Here is a 20,092-nt window from a genome sequence, read left to right on the forward strand (position 1 = left end):
AGCAGGCCCCCCGCAGAGTGCTAGTCTCCTGGTTCTCGAGTTGCTCTTTGCAGTTCATGTAGACCTACAACTAGTGCGCACATATATTAGATATCGAGCATGCTGGCGTTGGACGTCAAAAACATAAGATTTTTAAGCATCCGCTATCAATACGCATCTCCCCCCTTTTTGGTTCGCCTTTTTCACGCCTTTGCCGCATCGTTACCGCTCTTGACCCACTGCGCAAAATCTTTCCTCTGCTTCCTGATGTTTACAAAGCCTGGCCTCGACTCGAGGAACCGGTACGGGTTTCCCACATAGTCCTTGTCGCCCTCCTTGTCGCCCTCGCGCTCGATCTTGCCCGCCCACTCGCGCCACTGGATCGGCCGCAGGTGCGGCGTCCCCAGCACCAGCCCCAGGCAGATTATCAGCAGCGCCGCCACCGTCTCGATGGAGATGTCGATGGGGAGAGATGTTGACGCCGCAGCGGTCGGCAACGATCCCCTGCTCGCGGTCGGTGACGTCGCAGCAGCTGAGGGCACGCCGGTAGAGTGCAGGGCTGAGTGCTCGTGGGCCGAATAGCAGCTGTTGGTCGTGATGTGTTTTTGTCAGCGCCTTATTCTCTTGCCGAGTGGTTATGGCATAGGCTTGGTGAGGTGCATTTTTAGCTTACGCATGTGCCAGTAAGACCAGACCGAAGGTCGTGATAGACTTGGAAATCCACGTCATTTTCTTTAAGAACAAGCGAAAAGTGCGCGTTGTAGATTATCCTCGTTGGCTCAGTTCTGAAACTACCGATGCAAGTATACCACCTGTACAATGGTGTTGTTGCTGGTTTATTTTAGCGGACGTCGCATGTTGGAAGGTTGATGCCACTGCCAGCCAGTATGCGTTCACTAAGGTCAGGTTAGGTAGGTAGGTAGCTTGGGAATTGAGTATCACGTGACAAGGCGGGCCTTGCCAGTGATAGTATCCGCCTAGCGGGGCCGCGGATTCTTTGTACCTGCATCTGCCGCCCAGAACGAGACGACATTCCTTCATTCTGCCATCTCTCACGATTACGGGTTTCAATCTGTCTCGAAGACTACGAATTCAACAACATAAATCAATCCAATCAATACAATGGTTCCAAGGACAAATCCCTTCCGGTGTGCAGACACATTGACTAGGCCCCTAGTTGGCTCATCACATTTCACTTCTGCTGACACATCCCTCAGAGGACAATGCCATTGTTCAGTCTTGTTTCCGCATATGGATTTACCCAGTAATTACAGAGCTGCTCGAAGCAGATTCCCAGAATTAGGGAATGAATCCACTACCGCACCTAGTGGCATCGCCATACACGGTCTACATCAAACTGAAGCATGAGTGTGGGAGCTTGCACCGAGCTGAAGTCACCTCTTGATTGCTGCCAAGTGGCATTTTACATGACTCTCTAATCTGAAGAGGAAATTCTAGTTGAGCTGATTTTTTTATTAGAGATAAAATATTCTCTGTGATGTGCTTCCTGGCGTATCCTATTTTACGGCCGTCTTTTTTTTATGAAAACACATGTCTTGAAAAAGAAAAGAAAACGCCACCATGACCCCTTTAAATGCACCTTGGCACCAGCAAGCTCGAGCTTAAGAGACGAATGCCTCGCTTCGACCAAGTATGAAGACTGATGACCCCCAAAAACTCCAATATTGCACAAAGACAAAACAGTGGAGAGAACAACCAACCAAACAAAAGAGATACAAAAGAAAACCCGGGGTATTCAGAGAATGTCGACTTGTGTACAATGGACCATACAAGTACATGAAAAAGAATAACAAGGCAAGCCAAATGCAGGAGCAAAGGGAGGCAACTCATGTGTTGAATCATTCAACCTTGGTCACTACATCGACCTCGTCAATGTGCCAGTCCTGCGGCTCAACCTCGCTGATGTTCCAGCTCTCCTCGAGCGTGCCGTTGTCGACACCCTCCTTTAGCAACGGATCGTTGTCGAGGTAGAATGCATCGAACGTCGACGGGTCTTGGGGATCCAGGTCAAGCCCAGGCATGGTCGACGGCAGGTTGGCATCGGCAGCATGCTTGCTGTCCACGGGAGTAGCGAGGCTAGGATCGATCGAAGGCTGCAACCTAACGACGGGAGCTGATGGAATGACTTGTCGCCCCTGATGCAGCCAATCGGCATGGCCTTGCTGCTGATGATGATGGTTGGGGTACTGTTGGTAGGGATGTGACTGCTGCTGCTGCTGCTGCATTGTGGCGTATCGTGTGAGGCCGTGCTCAAAGTTGTTGGCGGGCGATGCACTGCTCCGCGGTACAAAGTCATCGGCGAACTCGGGCGGCGTCGACCCTGCCCGATAGCCGCCTTGCCCGTGCTGATAGTGGTGGGCTCCCCCACCCTGAACAAGAAGGCCGAAGGCATCGTTTCCGCCGTAGGCACTCGGCATCGGGTGGATGATTTGTCCGGTAGTAGCGGGATACAGGTTATATGCCGGCAGCGCCTGGTACGGATGACTCGTCGGCAGCATCATGTTCCCGATGGCGGGAGACGAGTTCCACTGGTCTAGGTCGTGCAAGGGCGTGTATCTGCCGCTGTGGCTGGGGTAATATGCCGAGTCGGGCGTGTCGCGCCCACGGGTCCTGGTGCCGCGCGGGACGTACTCGCCGTCAAACTCGTCGTCGGAGAGGTCCATCTCGCTTCGCACCTTCTTCATGTATGAACTACGGGGCTTGGACGGCGTGAATTTGTAGTCTGGGTGCGCGCGGTGCAGCTGGTCCCGGTCGATCTTGGCCCACTCGGCGAACTGGTCACGGACGCTCTCGGGCTCCGAATCCCAGCTGTCGGCACAGACCCGCGAAACGACCTGGTGGTTGTTCTCCATGCAGTACTTCTTGCAAACGAACTGGTACGCCTTGCGGTACAGCATGAAGGCGTTCATCGGCCGCTTGATCTTGCCGGCCTTCTTGCCCGTCATGACCTCTGCGTGGCGCGCCTCAGGCCCGCGGTTCACAAAGGCCTCGATGTCGATGATTTGCTCGTCCATCTCCTCGGCCAGCTGGCTGAGCGGCTTATCAATGCTCTGCTTGGGCTTGGGCACCGCCTCGGACCGTGGTCTCTTCTTCTTGGGCTTGGGCTTCGTCACGCGGCCCTCCTTGGTGGAGGACAGGTTCGCGTCGGGGGACGTGCGCGGCGTGGAGCGGCTGCGGAGGGCCGCGGCCCGGACCATGCGAGGCTCCGGCGTCGGTGGCGATGTCGCCGGGGTGCTGTAGGGGCGATCCTGTGGTCCGAGACAGTTAGGTTGGTTTCGCAGGTCAAAGTGAGCCCAGGGGTTACGGCAACAGCAGGGAACGGAAAGGGAAATTCTTACACTGCGATGAAGTTCATCTGGAGCTGGGTACGAGCCCATGTTGGGGTGTGGTGATGCGTACTCAAACTGTTGGCCATACCCGTCCTGACCTGACATTGAGGGCAAGACATCAGGGAAAGGCTGAGAGTACTGGGGGGCTGGTGATGCGTATCGTGAAGGAGCCTGCGAATGCATCGTCGGCTCGTGAGGATACGACATCTCGTTATGCTGTACTAATTGCTCAAGACCGAATGTGTCGTGGTTTAATGGGTTGGGTGAAGAATTATTGTCCATCTTTTTTTTCGGGACTTGGGTGTCTTCAAAGGGGCAAAAAGCCTTCTTTTAACAGACGGTATATTTGCCCGACCTTGGGGAGTTCGGCGTTGGGGTGCCGTGGGTACGGAGGTCGCCGGGCAGAAGCTCTTTCAAAAGACACTGGCCTGCAGATGTACGCGCAGGGTGCCTATTCTGGTGTTGCACAACTTCCTTTTGGGAGTGGATGCCGGAGTGCGGGCCGTTTGATGATGATGCAAGTCTCTTGCAGGACGCAGAAAAAGAAAAGAGCCGGATGAAAGAAGTGCGTGCCCAAGATCCAGGCACTACCAATGAATCACACTTCAAACTGATCTTCGGGTAAAAGAGCTTGCTGAAAGGAGAGACTCGGGTTATCCTGTTGACCCGATTGTTGTTTTTTCTTGTGAAGGAAAAGCGTAAGGGATGATCTAAACCAAGAAGTGATGGGAAGAGCTGACGGGAGTGAGCTGCCAGAGATCCGCGTCAGGGGCTGAAAGGCTGCTGGTTATGGGCTTGGATAACCCTGTGGTACTATGTGATTAGTCCAGTTCGGATCGGGGGGCACCTCGCTGCCACGGTATAGGCAGAGAGGGCGCGCGCGCACACCACTGCCACACAAACCACCCGGACTGTATGTCGGCAGATGCAACTGCACGCGGAGCTGGGCGAAATGCCACTCACCGACAGTTCGCACGGCAATCTCAATGCTGCAGATGCGCAATAATGCGGTATCGATGTGGTGTTCGCTGTCGTTGCCTGTCGGTGTCCGCCGGGGATGTGCTTTGAGGGTGCTGGAAGGCAGCCCAATGACGATCTGGGGGGCCCACTATCTCGATGTACGGCTGTAAGTGCAGCAAGGTGGGAATATGACCTGTCTCCTTTGTTTTGTTCCGACCGTCTTCTTCTTTCCAGGCAGATTCCCCCTAGTGCAAATGTGTTTGCAGCAAGATGGTTTTTTTTTTTCCCCTTCTTTTTTTTCTTCACTCTCTTGCGCCACTCATATGTCTGCTGGTCTTCTTCTTTGTGGTATCAAGTGTTTAAGAGCTAAGCGGCCAGTCCGGACACAAGATCAAACGAAGGCCAAGTATTTCAGTGTCTGCACCTGCTGGGATGTCGGGTAGTAGGTGTGGGTGACTTTGTTGTTGATGTTGGGTGAGAGGCAAGTCACCTTTGTTCCGATCAGGGGATGGCAAAGAGCGGAGAAGGAGAAGAAACAACGACAGGGGATGGAGGCAAAGAAACTGACGCTGTTGCTTGGTTTTTGTATCCTTTCTTTCGTTTTTGTCGTGCAGTCTTTTGCCCCGGATGCGACGCCGGCAAGGACCGGATTCTGCAGTTTTTTCGCTGCGCCCAAGCAGATCCCCATACTGGAGCGATTAGGGGTCTGATCTCTCCCATCTTTTTTTAAAAGTATCTGGGTGCGGCGATGGGCGCGTGTGGTGGAACACGGGATAAAAAAAATCAAGTCGTTGTCAAAATTGCCGTTTTCGGAAGTATGGTTGCCAAGAACAGAACAACCCGGCAGAGGATAACAGGATGCAGTCATTGAGTGCTGCAGCTGCAGCTTGTTTCGACATGGCACACAATCCTTACAGAAACTCAGGTAGGTATAATATGGGTTTTCTATTTTCTGCATGTTTGTTGGCTAATTGGGTAGTCCCTAAGGTAGGGAAAGGAGCTGAGAAAGGCTACAAGTAGCTCGAACGAGGCATGCCGTTAGGCACCGTGGCCAAGATCAGGTCAAGCTTCACACACCTGGACTCATGAAAGTCTCCGCCAATGTGGACTTGTATCGGGTGAATCTGGTACCTTTCGGGAAGATGTTAACTGATGTGTAGGGGCTCAGTAAGTGTGGTGGTAACAGGAAGCAGACGGATTGCAACAGCGCAGTTCATGCCCTGTTCTCCCTATCCCTGCCGTACTGTAGCTTGGTCTTCTTGTCTCCATCCTGTGCGACCAGAAACTCAGGCGCTCGCATGCATGCCTGGAATATTCTATAATTCAGTTTTGACCAAGTCATTTTTTGTCTCTTATTGAATCGTGTGCAGAATTTCAGCCACATTTCCACGTGGATGATGGGTGAGATGTTACCGCTTCCAATGAATTATTGCTTGCATCGACCCAGCAATTCTGTTCCATTAAATATCTCCGAGAAAATTGATTGCTTCTCTGAGTGTCCAGTGTCTTTACTGATCACTTCAGGGAGCGCGCAATTTGCCTGGCAAGGAACATGTTGGTTTGGAATGTTGCGGCGTTTGGTGAGACCCAGACCAACAACCCGGAAACGGTAAGCCCGCCCTTGCAAGAGTTCCAAGACAAGCGGGCTCGCTCATCGTCTCCTTCGACATGGTAACATTTCATGCTTCTTCCAATCTTGGATTTACTCTGCTCGTGATTGCGACATTCCTTTGATGTCCTCCCGGAGGCGAGAAGAAGTGATGCCCCGAATGCGGGGACGATTGCTCATTTTCTTTGAACCCCCTTTTGCCTCAAGCCTTCTGCTGTGCCAAGCCACAAATTCGATGCATCCAGGACGTCTTACTGCTGTTTTCTGCTGCTCTCTTTTTGTTTGTTGCTCGTCATCTTGCCTGCACTTGACTAGGCCGCTCCTGGTTGGACGATAGTCACGAGCCGGGTTTGGCGGCGATCCGTTCATGTGTTTTCCGCTGTCAGTGACCGATCAGCCGGTCAGCCAAGATTTTTCTTCCCATTCTTCCCAGGCTAGCCCTCTCTGAGAAAAAAGAAAGAAAGAAAGAAAAAACGACGGAAGATGAGAGGAGAGTATGCACTGTCTTCGGTCTAGTCCACATCCTCATTTGGGCTTTGCTGTTCCTGAAATTTGCATTGAAATGTACCCAGGCGTGTGGTCTCGATCGTCGATGGAGGTGTTCGTTGGATTTGCGGTTGAGGTTCATCTTCTCCTTTCCCCCTTCCCCTTCCCGTGTCTTGGAGCCCGTTCGTCGTCGACAGCCGTCAACCCGTTTGAATCAGGTGTGTGTAACAACCTTGGTGGGTGCGTCCCGGTTGGGACGAGAATACTGCAAAAAAGGTAGAGGAGGAGTAGAAGAGGACATGCTACCGTCCGTCGGGCAGCTGCATGGGCCTGCCTGGGTAAGCTGTTGTCGGTGAGATGGGGTGTGGCTGACCCAAGGTGAATGAATGTCAGGTCATCGAACCACTCTTGGATGACCAGGTAATTTCGTTGCTTGCTGCTCATTGCTGTCACCTATCACTTCTAGGCGTCGAAGAGCGGTAGCAGCAGGGCAATACTGTTCACCCAGCACCCGTCCAGCCCATGCATCGTATCCCGGTCGACATGATTGCTACCTGACAGAAGCATGGATGTCGTTGGCCTTTTGTACTCTTCCTTTGACCTCAAAGAACCCATCGAGCATGCTTGCCTGCGTTCTCTCTCTCTTTTTTTCTTTCTCAGGCAACTAGGCCAAGTGTTTGTGCGTGATAGACTTGTCCATCTTCTTGTTGTTGAATGTCTTCCGCTTTCAATGACTGCAACGACAAAAAGAAAACATGTCTATTTCGTTCATCAAGGATGCCCGCTGACCCCATCGCCGCAACATCAAAGACCCATATGATAGCCATCTGCTTTGAATGCCCCGACGGGCGTGTAATGATGGACGTGTGTGCATTCGCCCGTTTGTTCACAGCTGGATTCTCAAGACTACCCTTCTCCGCCCTCCCCTATCCTATATCATCCGTTGATCCCAACACTATCGAGTCTCTCTACACAAATGCTGCACAGGCTAAAAGTGATGTCTCGGCCCATCCCACAACCTCCCGTCCTCTCCTCCCCAGAGAGTGGCTGGCCTAGCAAACGCCTCTAGGTTGCACAAAAAAAAAAAATAGAAATAAAAATAAACGTAACCTGTCTCCACTGTACTTGTTCGGACCTGGAGTATATTGTGTCGCACTCGGAGCAATACATCCTTTTCGGCAGGGTCCGAATTAACGGTTGCCTTTGCGGCGAAAATCGAGGCCCGCCAGCATGGTACAACTAACTGCAGTCTGCGGAATCCCGCATGGATCTTGTGGGAGTCTAGGTAATAAGCAGAAACAAACACTCTAGTCACTGCCTATAAACTTCACTCACGAAAACGGCTCGAATTTGACCTAAGGTACCACTAGTTTTGTCAATGTCAATGTCAAGTTAACCTCTATTTCCAGCCGAAGTTCCCTCTTAAGCAGGCAGCTAGCTTCTAGATGTTTGGCAGTCTTCGTCGATCAAGGCTGCCGCAGTCTCACAGTCTAGGAGTCCTTGTTTTCGGTTTCTTTAAAGCATCACAAAACTTGGGTATACCCCAGACAATGTGAAGCATACCGCAATATCTCGACTGAAGACAAAGAAAAAAAAAAGGCAAAAACATAGGAGTAACACCTCTCCTACCCAGTTTGAGTCTATATGTAATTAAAACACAATTGGTGCTTTACTAATATCTCGAAAACTCCACGCCCCAAGATGCAATCCGAAAACGAAAAACCCTAGCAAGTCAAATACAAACCATCAAATGACCAGAAATAAAATGAAAACTAGTAAGTGAGGTTTGTAACCCATTAAGGGATCCCGCTGTTGAAGCTTGAAGCCGGGGTTGACGGCTTTACCGGTGGGGTCGGATCTTGGGGGCGTGGAGATGGCGACAAAGCCTCGATAGGCGGAAACACCGGAGGTGTCGGACTTGAACTCGGGTGAAGGCCATTCATGGTCGTCGGTGGAAAAGATGGCGAGTGCTTCGTAGGTGACATGCCTGCACTTGAGGGCGGTAAAGGGGATGGCCTCTGCACTGATCTATTCTCCGAAAAACCGGGTTTGAATTGCGGCGTAGTCAACGGACCGGGGAGCATGTTCGCACCCGGAGATTGTGCCTTGGACTGAAGTGGTTGTCGCGAGCTGTCAAAACTGGCCTTTGTTGGGGATTGGGGCCTCATGGCAGCTGCAGACTCTGCCCTAGGTTGTGCTGGTGCCAGGACAGGTGTGGTAGAAGGATGGACGCGACCATTGGTCTTCTGCCCATTCGTGTCGCCGACAACATTCGAGGGGCTGGACTGCTCAAAGACGGTATGGTATGCCCGAGCTTTCGTAGGGGACTGGCTGGGTGGCGATAGGTCCGGGTGGGGAGACGAAAACGGATTATGCACGCCATCAGGGTTGGGCCTTTGTAAAGCACGAGTCTCTGTAGACTGCAGAGGTGCAGCGGCGGCTGACTTGATCGGGATGGTGAAGTTTTGATGCTCCTGCGGGGGCGGTAGAACTGGAGAGCTGGCCGAGGTGAAAGACAAGTCACCAACCCTCGGTGTCTTGACGGTACTCGCTGGTGGATCGGCAGCCTTTGTGCCAAGCTCAGCGGCATTTTCACTCGCAGCACCACTGAGAACTGTCGACTGCTTTGCGTATTGGGACGATTCGGAATTTTGTGCGGCAGGAGCTGCCTTGGCAGTCGCAGGGGACGAGCTGGCAGATCCAAGCTTTATCTTTATAACTGTGCCTCTAGGACGGAGACGCTCGTTCTCCTCCTGGCGCCGCTTGCAGGGCCCACAGATGAAGTGGAAATCCTCCCGCTCAGCCTCGTCCTGGTCGATGCCAAGACACTTGCTATGCTGCCAAACATTGCACCTTTCGCACGCCACGCTATGTTCGCCATCATCAACTTGGCCATGCAGCCCGCAGACGCAGTCGAACACCCACTCTTCCTCTTCGTCATCGAGCTCCTCCAGAGCTCGCTTAGCCCTTTGGATCTCAGCCTCACGACGCCTTTCTGACATTCGTCCAGGGGCAGATCCAACACTTTTGCTATCCTCTGAAAGGACTGAGAGCTCTCGCTCGTGCTGTAAACGGCGCGCTTCTCGCTCCCTGAGGCGCTTCTCTCTAGACATTAACCTCGAGTTTCGTTCCTTTTCAATTTTGCGCAGATTCTCCTGTTCCTTCCGGGCGGCAGCCTCCTGCTCGAGTTGCTTGAGTTTTTCGGCTTGGGTTTGTTCGTCGATACGGGTTTTCTCAGCCTTGTGAGCCAGGCGGCTGGAGCGTTTGGCATTCGCCATCTTTTCCAAATTCAGTAGCTCTCGTTCTCGCTCCCGGATCTTCTTTTGACGTTTTTCTTCCTCGCGCTCCAAGATGGGCACCAGGTGGTCTTGGACTTGCTTTCTGAGTATCTTCTCGTTCGGATCCTTGGTCTTCTTGAAACTTTCAAGAAATTGGTTGACATCGTCCAGCGAGACGGTGATACATTCCCACTTGGCCCCTCCAAGACCATCATCTTCAAGTTGCTCTAAATCTTTTGAATCTTGGTCGTCCTGCACATCTTCGTTCCCATCTTCGTCATGATCAACTATAGAGTCTGCAACCCCAGATACGCGGCGCCGCTTTGCAGCCCTGGCAGCGGCACGCGCCTTCTTGGAGTTCTTCTTCGGCTTTGGCGCGGGTGGTTTCGGCGGCGGAGCATCAGTCAACCTGTAAAGTCTGTTATCGTCAAGAAGAAAGTATGTACGATCATCCTCATCCCAACCGATAGGTTCAATCCTCTTCTAGTATGTCAGCAAGTGTTCTGCTACAAAAGCTATGCCAGTAAACATTGGACTCACCCAAGCTGTATGGTCATGGTCGGCGTCTTTGATCTCGCTCATGCGCTCACGCAACTTTTCCGATTGCCGCAACATAAGTTGGGTCATTTGGTGGAGTACTCGAATCTAACAAAGTGACATGCTATCAGCTTGCAAGTCTCGCCTGGTCATAAAAATTGGTAATCTCACCTTCTTGAAGACGTCAAAATCGGCAAACTTGAGCGCGACTTCATCATTCCCAAACGGATTCTCGATCTCTGGAGCTTTTGAAGTAAACTGCCTCCTACTATACTCATCGAACAACTCGAGTCTGTGATGGCGCGAGCCGTTAGCGACCTGATCTTCGGTCTCGTCGATTAAGCGGGTGATACATACGTTAGGCCTCTATGGGAAGAGAGAAACTTGAGCATGCCCAGTCCAATTTCTTGAAGCGCGGTCGAGTGGGGTTTAAGACATTCCGCCTCCAGTTCCTTGGGTGATCATGTAGCTATTAGCATTGCAGTGTTAGGTCCGGAAACGTTAAATAGCCTTACATCCATATCCGGAGGTTCGATCTTGACTGCAGGCCCAAATATAGCTAGGAATTGCGCGATGTTGGCGAGTTGCCACATATTCCTGATGCGCTGCAGCAGGGAAGGCTCCTTGGGAGCCTGGACGTCCTCTTTATCAACCTCCTGAAAGGAGCGCTTCCTTGAGGAAACCATTGCGGCGGCCTACTCGCGAAGCCGAGCAGAATGAATAGCCCGATCCGTCGAGGGCAACGATTGTGCAGTTGTTGATCGAAATTTCAAGACGGCGGCGCCTGAGCAGGGATTCAGGTCAATAGGCAAGGCACGGTTTGATGGGCGAAGATCGCGTCATTACTCGTCTCGAGGGGCAAGCCAGTTGTCGGATTGAGCAACCGAAGTGCATTCAGGTAAGAGGTTGCAATGATTAAAAGTCAATATTTGGATAAGAACGGCAGAAAAGCGCCTGGCGTTGAATGTGGGTAGGGGATGCAAGTTAGGCCGAACTTCCTGAAGTCAGGCAAAATGTGAGCCGAAGATGACGATGCTTTCGCTCTTCCGCGGGCGACGCGATTTCGACGGTCGCGACTTGACAGGGTGGTAATCGCGCGTGGGAAGCCCTCCACTTTGCGCGATGTTATGTAATCAATCTTATCCCCACGTGACTACGGGTGACGGGTGCAGCGGCGCTAGCCTTATCTGAGTGGCACATGTCGCTCGGAATGCTACCTCTCTAGTTTGTCCGGTACTGTCAGGACCCACCACGCGTGCATCGGCTGGTTTCACCGTTTCAGGGACCAAGGGGAACTGGGTTTACTGGCTGCCTCACAAGCTCACAGACGACATCTTGCAGCAGATACATTGTTACTTATGACTGCCAGTGGTACATCGCGGCAAAAAGCAATTGCATTTTCTTTTATGTTGAGATCAATCAAGCTCAAAAAGAGCTTGCAATATTATCCATGTCATCGCCTAAACACGTGCAACTGTATCTATAACCTCATGTGAAATCAATTTCTCTAACATTAGCTTGCATGGTACATAGAGCACCTATGTAACATAAGGCTGGCGCAGCATAGGAAGGTAACGTACAGTACCATGCGTCTTCCCGTGGCTAGCATGCCGCCTGTCACAGTCCCATTTGATATTTGAATGTCGTCTTGGCCCCCACCAAGCCCACACTTGCTTACGCGTTGGGCTGACACTGTAAAAGAAACATCCGGTTGCAGAACTGTGATCGGTATTGTCGGGAAGCAAAGATTTGGGAAGACGAACTGAGCGGAGAGTACATAAAAGAGACAACTTGGCGCTATTGAGACGTTTTAGATGAGACCAGCGGGTAAGAATCGCGACGTTTAGGGTGCCGGCCTACCTTACCTAGGTACCTAGGGAATGCACATAGAAGCATTTGCAATAATAGAACTAGGGTAGGCCACCTGCCAGTATTACTTCGTAGGTTGTCAGCACTGGCAGGTGTGTCAGGTCAGTGACAGTAGGTGTACGGAGTACATCCAAGGCGGAGTCAATCGTCAAGAACAGTGCGCCAACAGAAGAGATGTGGGGTGGGTACGTGTCTTGGAAGGGGGCTGAGTAAGTTTGGGAGAGGTACCTGGCAGAACTCCGTGGATCGTAATTGAGGACTCGGAACTTACAAAACCACTTGGCGATTCAAGAAACAAACAATCAAAAGGCTGAATACAATTGACGAAACATCACAACGATATACTGACGACAGTAGTACTGTTTTCTGTACGAAACGTGGCGGTCCCGCTCACGATCAGCCTGGACCGTGCTGGACCCTAAGACCGTTAGCATCTTCTGAGAAAAGCACGACACCTGCATATCCAAATTGGCGGTTCCAAGTCCTCAAGGGTTCGTCGCTTCGCGGGCGATCTGAACTTCCCGTCCGTTCCCCGTCTGGGCCATTCTAGACACTTTCTTGGGCTGATTGGGATCTTTGCTGGACAATGATTCCCAATCGGTAATCAACACGACGTCGAATTTGCGACTGCGCCGAGCGCATTGCGCACTGGATTGAGTTTCTCCTCTGCCCACACGGAGACCTTGTCGCGTACAAAAATAATTCATAGCAGCTTTTTGCTAGCGTGTCAACACCATGGCAGATCCGTCGAGATACCCGCAGCAACCACCATACCTTAATGTCTCCGAATACTCGCAAGGGCCCGAGGATTCGTCAAACGGCCAAGATGGTAGCCAACAACAGCGCGGGCGGCAACCAAGCCAAGCAGCACCATCGGGACTGGCTCCTTCCACATACTGGGACAATTCGGCACACGGAGTGCGGAGCAATGAGGGCACTGGTGAAGATTTCGTCGATGACCCAATGGCACTTCAGTTCGCTCTCCCACCAGATATCAACCCACGACGCCCCTCATCCACACAGCAGTACCCGAGTTCGATTTATGAGCCTCCACAGCCATACTATAACCAGCGACCACAACTCCACGTACACACCGACTCTATAGACTCGGACAGAGCGCCACTGGCCACCAATGCGCAACCTATATCGGGAAACCTCACCCCCGGGCACGATGGGTTGAATAGGGACAGTTTCCAGACAGTACGCGACATGGATACGAGTAGGGACAACAGGATGCTGGGAGCAGATCTTGAGAATGGCCAACAGAGGAACCGAAGCTTTGGAAATTCGTTGATGCCGGACGACGGCGGCTTCAGGAGGTCGCGGACGAACTCGACTGCGTCAGGAGCCTTGTCACGAACTGCATCCATGGTGAGAGCAATGTCTCAGCGTGTCGTCAACATCAGTGGTGAAAATGAGGTGCTCGAACAGCAGGCTCGACGTCGCTCTCGGTCACCTAGCGCCGAAAGGCGGCATTTTGCAGACGCTCCGATCCCAGTCGACACATCGTACTCTTCTCAGATGTATCCGAACCAGGAGAAGCATCCAGCGAGCCCTAACCTCAGCGAAGCGCCTCCTCCACCGACATTCCAGCAGTTTCGCCGGCCTCAGCCGATGATTAATCCACTCAAGGGCAAATCGCTGGGCATCTTTGGGCCTGAGAATCCCATCCGGAAGGCCTTGTGCAACATACTTGTCTTGCCCTGGACTGAGCCCTTAATTCTTCTGTTGATTGTGGCCCAGGCGGTTCTACTGGCAGTTGAGGCGGCCCCTACTGTTGAGGAAGGCGGTCGTGGCGACCGCTTTGGATCAGCCATTGACTGGGCCGTTCTGGGCCTATTCATCGTGTTCACCCTGGAGGTCATCGCCAGAATCATCGTATCTGGCTTCATTCTCAACGCAGCCGAGTACAGCACCATTGACCGGAAGCGCGGAATCAAAGTAGCTGTTGCTGATAAGTACAAACAAGTATTTCAGCCAACTAGGCAAAAGTCGATTAGACGTCCGACGCAGGCGGAACACTATGGTCCATCAACTTTTGCGCGCTCCATCACCATCATGCAGGGACAGGCGGTACCCGAGACCATCGAAGAACAACAGCGGATGCAACTGGCACGGAGAGCTTTCTTGCGTCACGGCTTCAATCGCTTGGATTTTATAGCTGTTGTGGCGTTCTGGATCTCCTTCGGCTTAAGTGTGACTGGTCTGGAGAAGGAGCTGCATCTATGGGTCTTCAAGATGCTGAGCTCATTACGAATCGTACGACTACTGGCTATCACTAAGGGAAATGCCATCATATTGCGCAGTTTGAAGAAGTCTGCACCGCTTCTGGTTCGAGTTTCGTTTCTCATCGGCTTCTTCTGGCTCCTCTTTGCCATTATTGGCGTGCAAAGCTTCAAGGGGAGTTTGAAGCGCTCTTGCTTCTGGGTAAATCCGGAACAGACGAACAACATCTCTGCGGGATTTCAGAACGATGATGCTCAGTGTGGTGGCTGGCTGGACAATACGGGCACGATGAAGGCTTGGATTCGACTCCCACCAAATGAAACTGGCGAGTCGGGGAAATTGTTGAGCAAGCCGCTATTCGACTTTGACGTGGAAGGCAGTCCGAAGGGCTTCATCTGTCCGCGCGGCTCAGTTTGTCTTGAGCAGGACAACCCACACAACGGCACGGTGAATTTCGACAACATTCTCAACTCTCTGGAGCTTGTCTTTGTCGTCATGAGTGCCAACACTTGGTCCGACTTGATGTATCAAATGACAAACACGGACTACCTTGCGGCCGCGCTGTACTTTGCCGCCGCCATAGTTATCATGATGTTGTGGATGACCAACTTGTTGATCGCAGTCATCACTTCATCCTTCCAGGTTATCAGAGAAGAAAGCAAAGCAAGTGCCTTCACGGCCGATCAGGACGCGTACCTTATGAACGAACCTGGGTATCCGAAGCGTGTTTCCGGACTCCAGAAGATTTACAACAAAACATGGTGGATCTGGCCTATCATCATTGCCTTTGATCTTATCGCCATGGCTTGGCGAAGTGTTCGAAGCAGTCCAGAACGTGTTCAGTTCATTCGAACTACAGAGCTGGTCGTTACCATTTTGCTCGTGTTCGAAATAATATACCGCTTTGCGGCGGACTGGAGGGACTTCCACCGTAGGCCACGAAACTTGGTCGACCTCTTCTTGGCTATCGCCACTGCTGTGATCCAGATTCCCATTATCCGGGACTCGGGGGAGACATATGAATGGCTTACTGTCTTTCAAATTTTGAGGGCGTACCGTGTCGTCTTGGCTATCCCCGTGACTAACAAGCTGATCCGCTTGGTGTTGGGTGGTAACGCATCAGGTATCGGTAACCTGCTCGTTTTCGTCTTTCTCATGACATTTCTCATGTCCATCTTTGCTGCCCAGCTCTTCCGCGGTGAACTTCCCGAACAGGACGAGGATGGCGAGGATATCAAGGTCAACTTTGGCTCCATATACAACTCTTTTCTGGGCATGTACCAGGTCCTGACTAGCGAGGATTGGACGGACATGCTCTACTCCATCACCGGCACTAGCCAGCAGTGGGGCACCGCTTGGATTGCCGGTGTCTTTTTTATTGGCTGGTTCATCTTGTCATATTTCATTCTGATCAACATGTTCATTGCTGTCATCCAGGAGAATTTCGATGTCAGCGAGGATCAGAAGCGACTTGAACAGGTCAAGGCTTTTCTGCAACGCAAAGAGCTGGGTTCCTCCAGCAGCCTTACGTTCTCTAGACTTTTCACCCTCGGCAAGCAGCCAAAGAAGGATCCGCTGGACTATGGCCCCGCCATGATGGAAATGCTGCTTAAGGAAGCCGTTGTGAAGGACTTCCTCGACGATCCAGCCGTTGATCCTCTGCAGAGAGCACCGACGCTCCGGGATAACAACCTTGCCGACGGTCCCATCATCAGTGGCGGCAAATTCTCTCAGCTTTGGCAAAAGGCTGTTGCCAAGATGACAAGCAGAGATCCCAATCCTTTCTACTCTTTCACGCGATTTAATGGCCCCAACGAGACTCTCGACCCGCGCAAAATGGCACGCGATGCAGTCCAGGCCACTGCTGCCCGGCGCAAGGCCCAGCGAGAGTATCTGGCCCGTCACCCGACCTATAACAATTCCATGTGGATCTTCAAGCCCAGCAACCCGATAAGGAGACTTTGCCAGAGGGTGGTTGGCCCAGGCCGAGGAAGTGAGCGCTTTGATGGAGTTGAACCAAATATATATGCATGGTACATCTTCTCCGCGTTCATCTATGCTAGTATCCTCGCCATGGTCGTCATCGCTTGCGTTACTACTCCTTTGTACCAAAAGGAGTACCGCGACCGAAAAGATTTCAAGATATCAAATTGGTTCGTCTGGACCGACATGGCTTTCGCTGCCATCTTCACTACCGAGGCATTCATCAAGGTTATCGCCGACGGATTCTTCTTCACTCCCAATGCATACTTCAGAAGCTCGTGGGGTCTGATCGATGCTGTCGTGCTCACCACATTATGGATCAGCGTCATCACTGTGCTCAAGAACGAAGGTAGCATCTCGAGGGCCGTTGGTGCTTTCAAGGCTCTCAGGGCCCTTCGTCTCCTGAACGTAAGCGACACGGCGAGGAATACTTTTCACTCGCTCATCATTGTACAAGGATGGAAGATTCTCAGCGCAGCATTCGTTTCACTATCGCTACTGATCCCTTTTGCTCTGTACGGTCTCAACCTATTCCAAGGGCAGTTTGACGAATGCAATGATGGCGACGATATCACCCTCCTGAAGGATTGCTGGGGCGAGTATATGAACGCGCCAATTCATGATGGGCACTCGATCCTCGCTCCTCGCGCAGTAAACAACCCCCAATACAGTTTTGATGACTTTGGTTCTTCGCTATTCATTCTTTACCAAATTGTCAGTCAAGAGCGCTGGGTGGATGTCTCCTTCTCGGCGCAAGCCATCAGCGGCATTGGGAACCAGCCCATCTTTGGAAACCAAAGGGGCAACGGCATGTTCTTTGTCATATTCAACATACTCTCTACAGTCTTCGTTCTCACTCTGTTCATCTCGGTGTTCATGCGCAACTACACCGAACAGACCGGCGTGGCCTATCTCACAGCCGAGCAGCGGTCATGGTTGGAGCTTCGCAAGCTCCTGCGCCAGGTTTCACCGTCCAAGACGTCTTACGATGAGTCGAGAACGAAGTGGAAGAAGTGGTGCCACAAACGAGCCATTGAGAAGAGGGGCAAGTGGTATCAAACCGTGACGGCGGTGCTGTGCCTGCATTTGGCGCTCCTGATTACAGAATTCATTGATGAGCCGGATGTGTGGTCCAAGGCGCGGGAATTTGTCTTCTTGGCCTTTAACCTGGTATACTTGACCAACATTGCCATCAGGATCACGGGTCTGGGCTGGACGCGCTTCCGTCGGAGCTCATGGGACATGTTTTCGCTCGTTTCCGTGTCGGGAACCATCGTCACCTCCGTGCTACACCTCTCCGACCCCGCGAGGGAGGTCTTTACACAGCTGCACAAAGTATTCCTTGTTTCTATTCTCCTGCTCTTGATCCCTCGCAACGGAGCACTCGATCAGCTGTTCAAGACAGCGGCAGCCAGTCTCACTACCATTGGCAATCTGGTGGCGACGTGGTTCGTCTTTTACATCATGTTTGCCATAGCGCTCACACAATCTTTCAGCCTTACGCGCTTTGGGCCCGAAGAGAACAACAACCAAAACTTCCGTACAGTGCCCAAGGCGTTGATTCTGCTCTTCAGGATGAGCGCCGGTGAGGGTTGGAACACCATCATGGAGGACTATGCTGAGATCGAACCGCCTATGTGTGTCGAAAGCACCAACTTTTTGAACAGCGACTGCGGTAGCAAGTCGTGGGCCCGCTGTCTCTTCATTGCGTGGAACATCATCAGCATGTACATATTTGTCAACCTTTTCGTCTCGCTCATCTACGAGAGCTTCTCTTACGTGTACCAACGCTCCAGTGGTGTCGACATGGTGGACCGCGATGAGATCCGACGATTCAAGGAGGCATGGCGGAGCATTGACCCGGCCGGTACGGGCTTTATCAGCAAGGAGGCCTTCCCTCGGCTGCTGGGTGAGCTCTCGGGCGTTTTTGAGATGCGCATATACGACTCGGAGGACTCGGTCAGCCGTATTCTGGAGGACTGCCAGACCAATGGAGCTGCAGTCGGGAGACACGCTTCGATGGTATCCCAGAGTGCGTACTCGGGCGTTGACCTTGCCAAACTTAACGAGCGCCTCGCTCGTCTTGATGTCGCAAAAGTGCGGGAGCGGCGGCGCCGGTACAATATGTTCTTCGAGGAAGTCATGGTCCTTGCGGATCCCGATAAAGGCATTGCCTTTAGCACGGTTCTTATGATCCTTGCTCATTACAACATCATTAGCGACAGCAAGAGTTTGCGTCTTGAGGAGTTCTTGCGTCGTCGTGCCAGGCTTCAGCGTGTAGAAGAGGAGGTCCGTAGAAGAGTCGTTCTCGGATTCTTCGACACCTTGTAAGTTGCTTCTGTTGTTACGACTATACAGCTACATACATCTGCTAATCAGGCTATCAACCATTACTCAGATTCTGGAGTAGAAACTTCAAGCGCCACCTAGCATGGAAGCGATCTGGCCGCATGACCGACATTCCCAATCTCGACGTACCCGAGATTTTCGTCGATGACGAAGGCGGCGTCTCACCGAGAACGCGCGTTCACAAGTCCTTGCCTATACCTGGAACACCTTCATCGCCTCGGTCGCCATTCCCGGCCCACAACCGTGACAGCCCCTTCCTCAGCCCGGACCACCTATCGAATCATCAGCGGAAATGGTCCGCCGCTAGCGCTGACATGGCATCATACAGCCCGGAGCTGAGCGGACCGCACCCGCTTAGCTTCCCCCGCGCTGGTCAGGCAGCGAGTGGGCACCAGAGAAACAACCCCTCCGCCTTCAGCTTTGATCTACAGCAGCCGCCAGGCAGCAACAGCTCGAGCAGGAGAGGCAGCACTTTGAGCCCGACGCAGGCGCGCGAGCTGCTCGACGACTCAGTCTGGGTCGAAAGTATTAGGAGGAGCACGACCGTCAGGCAAAGTGCCTGGGGTAGTAGGTCAGGCTCCTATAGCCCTTCGGGTGCCGGCGGTGGCAACAGCAGAGGAGACGGATACTTTTAACATGTCACTTGAACGGTGGTACATACTCTTATGATTTCACAACTTGTAATCTTTTGCAACTTCACATGGCCTCGAGCATATTTTTCTATGTTAGATGATAGAAGCGGATCTGCACTATGGTTTCTCGTCATTCTTGCCTTGTTTTTGCAGCGCTTTTCCATATACCTAGACCCCATATTTCATGGCAAGCATTTTCTGAACATTCTTAGTTCTTTTTATCTTTTTCTTTTTCTGCTGTTGGATTGCTGGCATAGTTGAGCAAGACACGTAGATTTGTGTTATGTAAGCATAGTATCATAGAGCCGTGCGTATGCGCTACAAATTGTCAAGAAAAACCAAGAATCATATGTGCATAGTAATTAAGAACCAGGTTCCGATAAAGCGTCGTTGGTGCTATCGGCATTGTCCGACAGGCTGAGTACCTTCATGGTATATCTAAGACGTGGTTCATTCACACAAAGGACTGTCACAAAATACACCGCCACATTCCGGGGAGTTATATGACGGGAATTCCGGTGATCATGTTCCTCTGGCTTTGAGTTTTTTTTTTTTTTGTGTACAAACCATCCATATTTTGACGGTATGGTGTGACGACATTTTATGAAACGTGGTCTGCACAGAGTGAGTATCGTGGCAGAAGGTGATGGGAGGGACCCGTCGCCGTCGGGTGAATGAAAAGCCGTCAAGGAACGGGGGTAAAAACGTACCACGTACTTGGGGTTGAATTTGACCGGGGGGTAACGTTCGGGCCACTCCGTCGGTCAAACAAAGGCCGGCACCACCTGCCGTGCAAAGGGAAAATATTTTGTTGCCTTACTACCACGTAGGTAC

The 20,092-nt window shown here is 52.0% G+C and overlaps 5 protein-coding genes across 5 annotated transcripts; 2 read left to right on the plus strand and 3 right to left on the minus strand.

The window, feature by feature from the left end:
• Positions 1-18: 18 nt before the first annotated feature.
• Positions 19-856, minus strand: MGG_05640 (uncharacterized protein). The gene is made up of 2 exons (XM_003710482.1): positions 653-856; positions 19-564 (listed from the first exon to the last, which is right to left on the minus strand). Exons 1-2 carry the CDS (start codon positions 706-708, stop codon positions 183-185), a joined length of 438 nt encoding a protein of 145 aa, XP_003710530.1. The 5' UTR covers positions 709-856; the 3' UTR covers positions 19-182.
• A 982-nt stretch (positions 857-1,838) lies between these two features.
• Positions 1,839-3,536, minus strand: MGG_05641 (uncharacterized protein; the record flags this gene model as incomplete). The annotated part of the gene is made up of 2 exons (XM_003710483.1): positions 1,839-3,248; positions 3,339-3,536. 2 exons carry the CDS (start codon positions 3,534-3,536, stop codon positions 1,839-1,841), a joined length of 1,608 nt encoding a protein of 535 aa, XP_003710531.1.
• Positions 3,537-7,743: 4,207 nt separating this feature from the next.
• Positions 7,744-11,267, minus strand: MGG_05642 (uncharacterized protein). The gene is made up of 5 exons (XM_003710484.1): positions 10,715-11,267; positions 10,557-10,651; positions 10,371-10,491; positions 10,203-10,307; positions 7,744-10,142 (listed from the first exon to the last, which is right to left on the minus strand). Exons 1-5 carry the CDS (start codon positions 10,883-10,885, stop codon positions 8,181-8,183), a joined length of 2,454 nt encoding a protein of 817 aa, XP_003710532.1. The 5' UTR covers positions 10,886-11,267; the 3' UTR covers positions 7,744-8,180.
• Positions 11,268-12,242: 975 nt separating this feature from the next.
• MGG_16430 (uncharacterized protein) lies at positions 12,243-12,618 on the plus strand (the record flags this gene model as incomplete). The annotated part of the gene is made up of 2 exons (XM_003710485.1): positions 12,243-12,253; positions 12,423-12,618. 2 exons carry the CDS (start codon positions 12,243-12,245, stop codon positions 12,616-12,618), a joined length of 207 nt encoding a protein of 68 aa, XP_003710533.1.
• A 185-nt stretch (positions 12,619-12,803) lies between these two features.
• Positions 12,804-19,261, plus strand: MGG_05643 (uncharacterized protein; the record flags this gene model as incomplete). Its single annotated transcript, XM_003710486.1, has 2 exons — positions 12,804-18,604; positions 18,676-19,261. The coding sequence occupies 2 exons, from the start codon at positions 12,804-12,806 to the stop codon at positions 19,259-19,261; spliced, it is 6,387 nt and encodes a 2,128-aa protein (XP_003710534.1).
• Positions 19,262-20,092: the final 831 nt, after the last annotated feature.

This window comes from Pyricularia oryzae, chromosome 1 (genome assembly GCF_000002495.2).
Source record: "Pyricularia oryzae 70-15 chromosome 1, whole genome shotgun sequence".
NCBI lineage: Eukaryota > Fungi > Ascomycota > Sordariomycetes > Magnaporthales > Pyriculariaceae > Pyricularia > Pyricularia oryzae.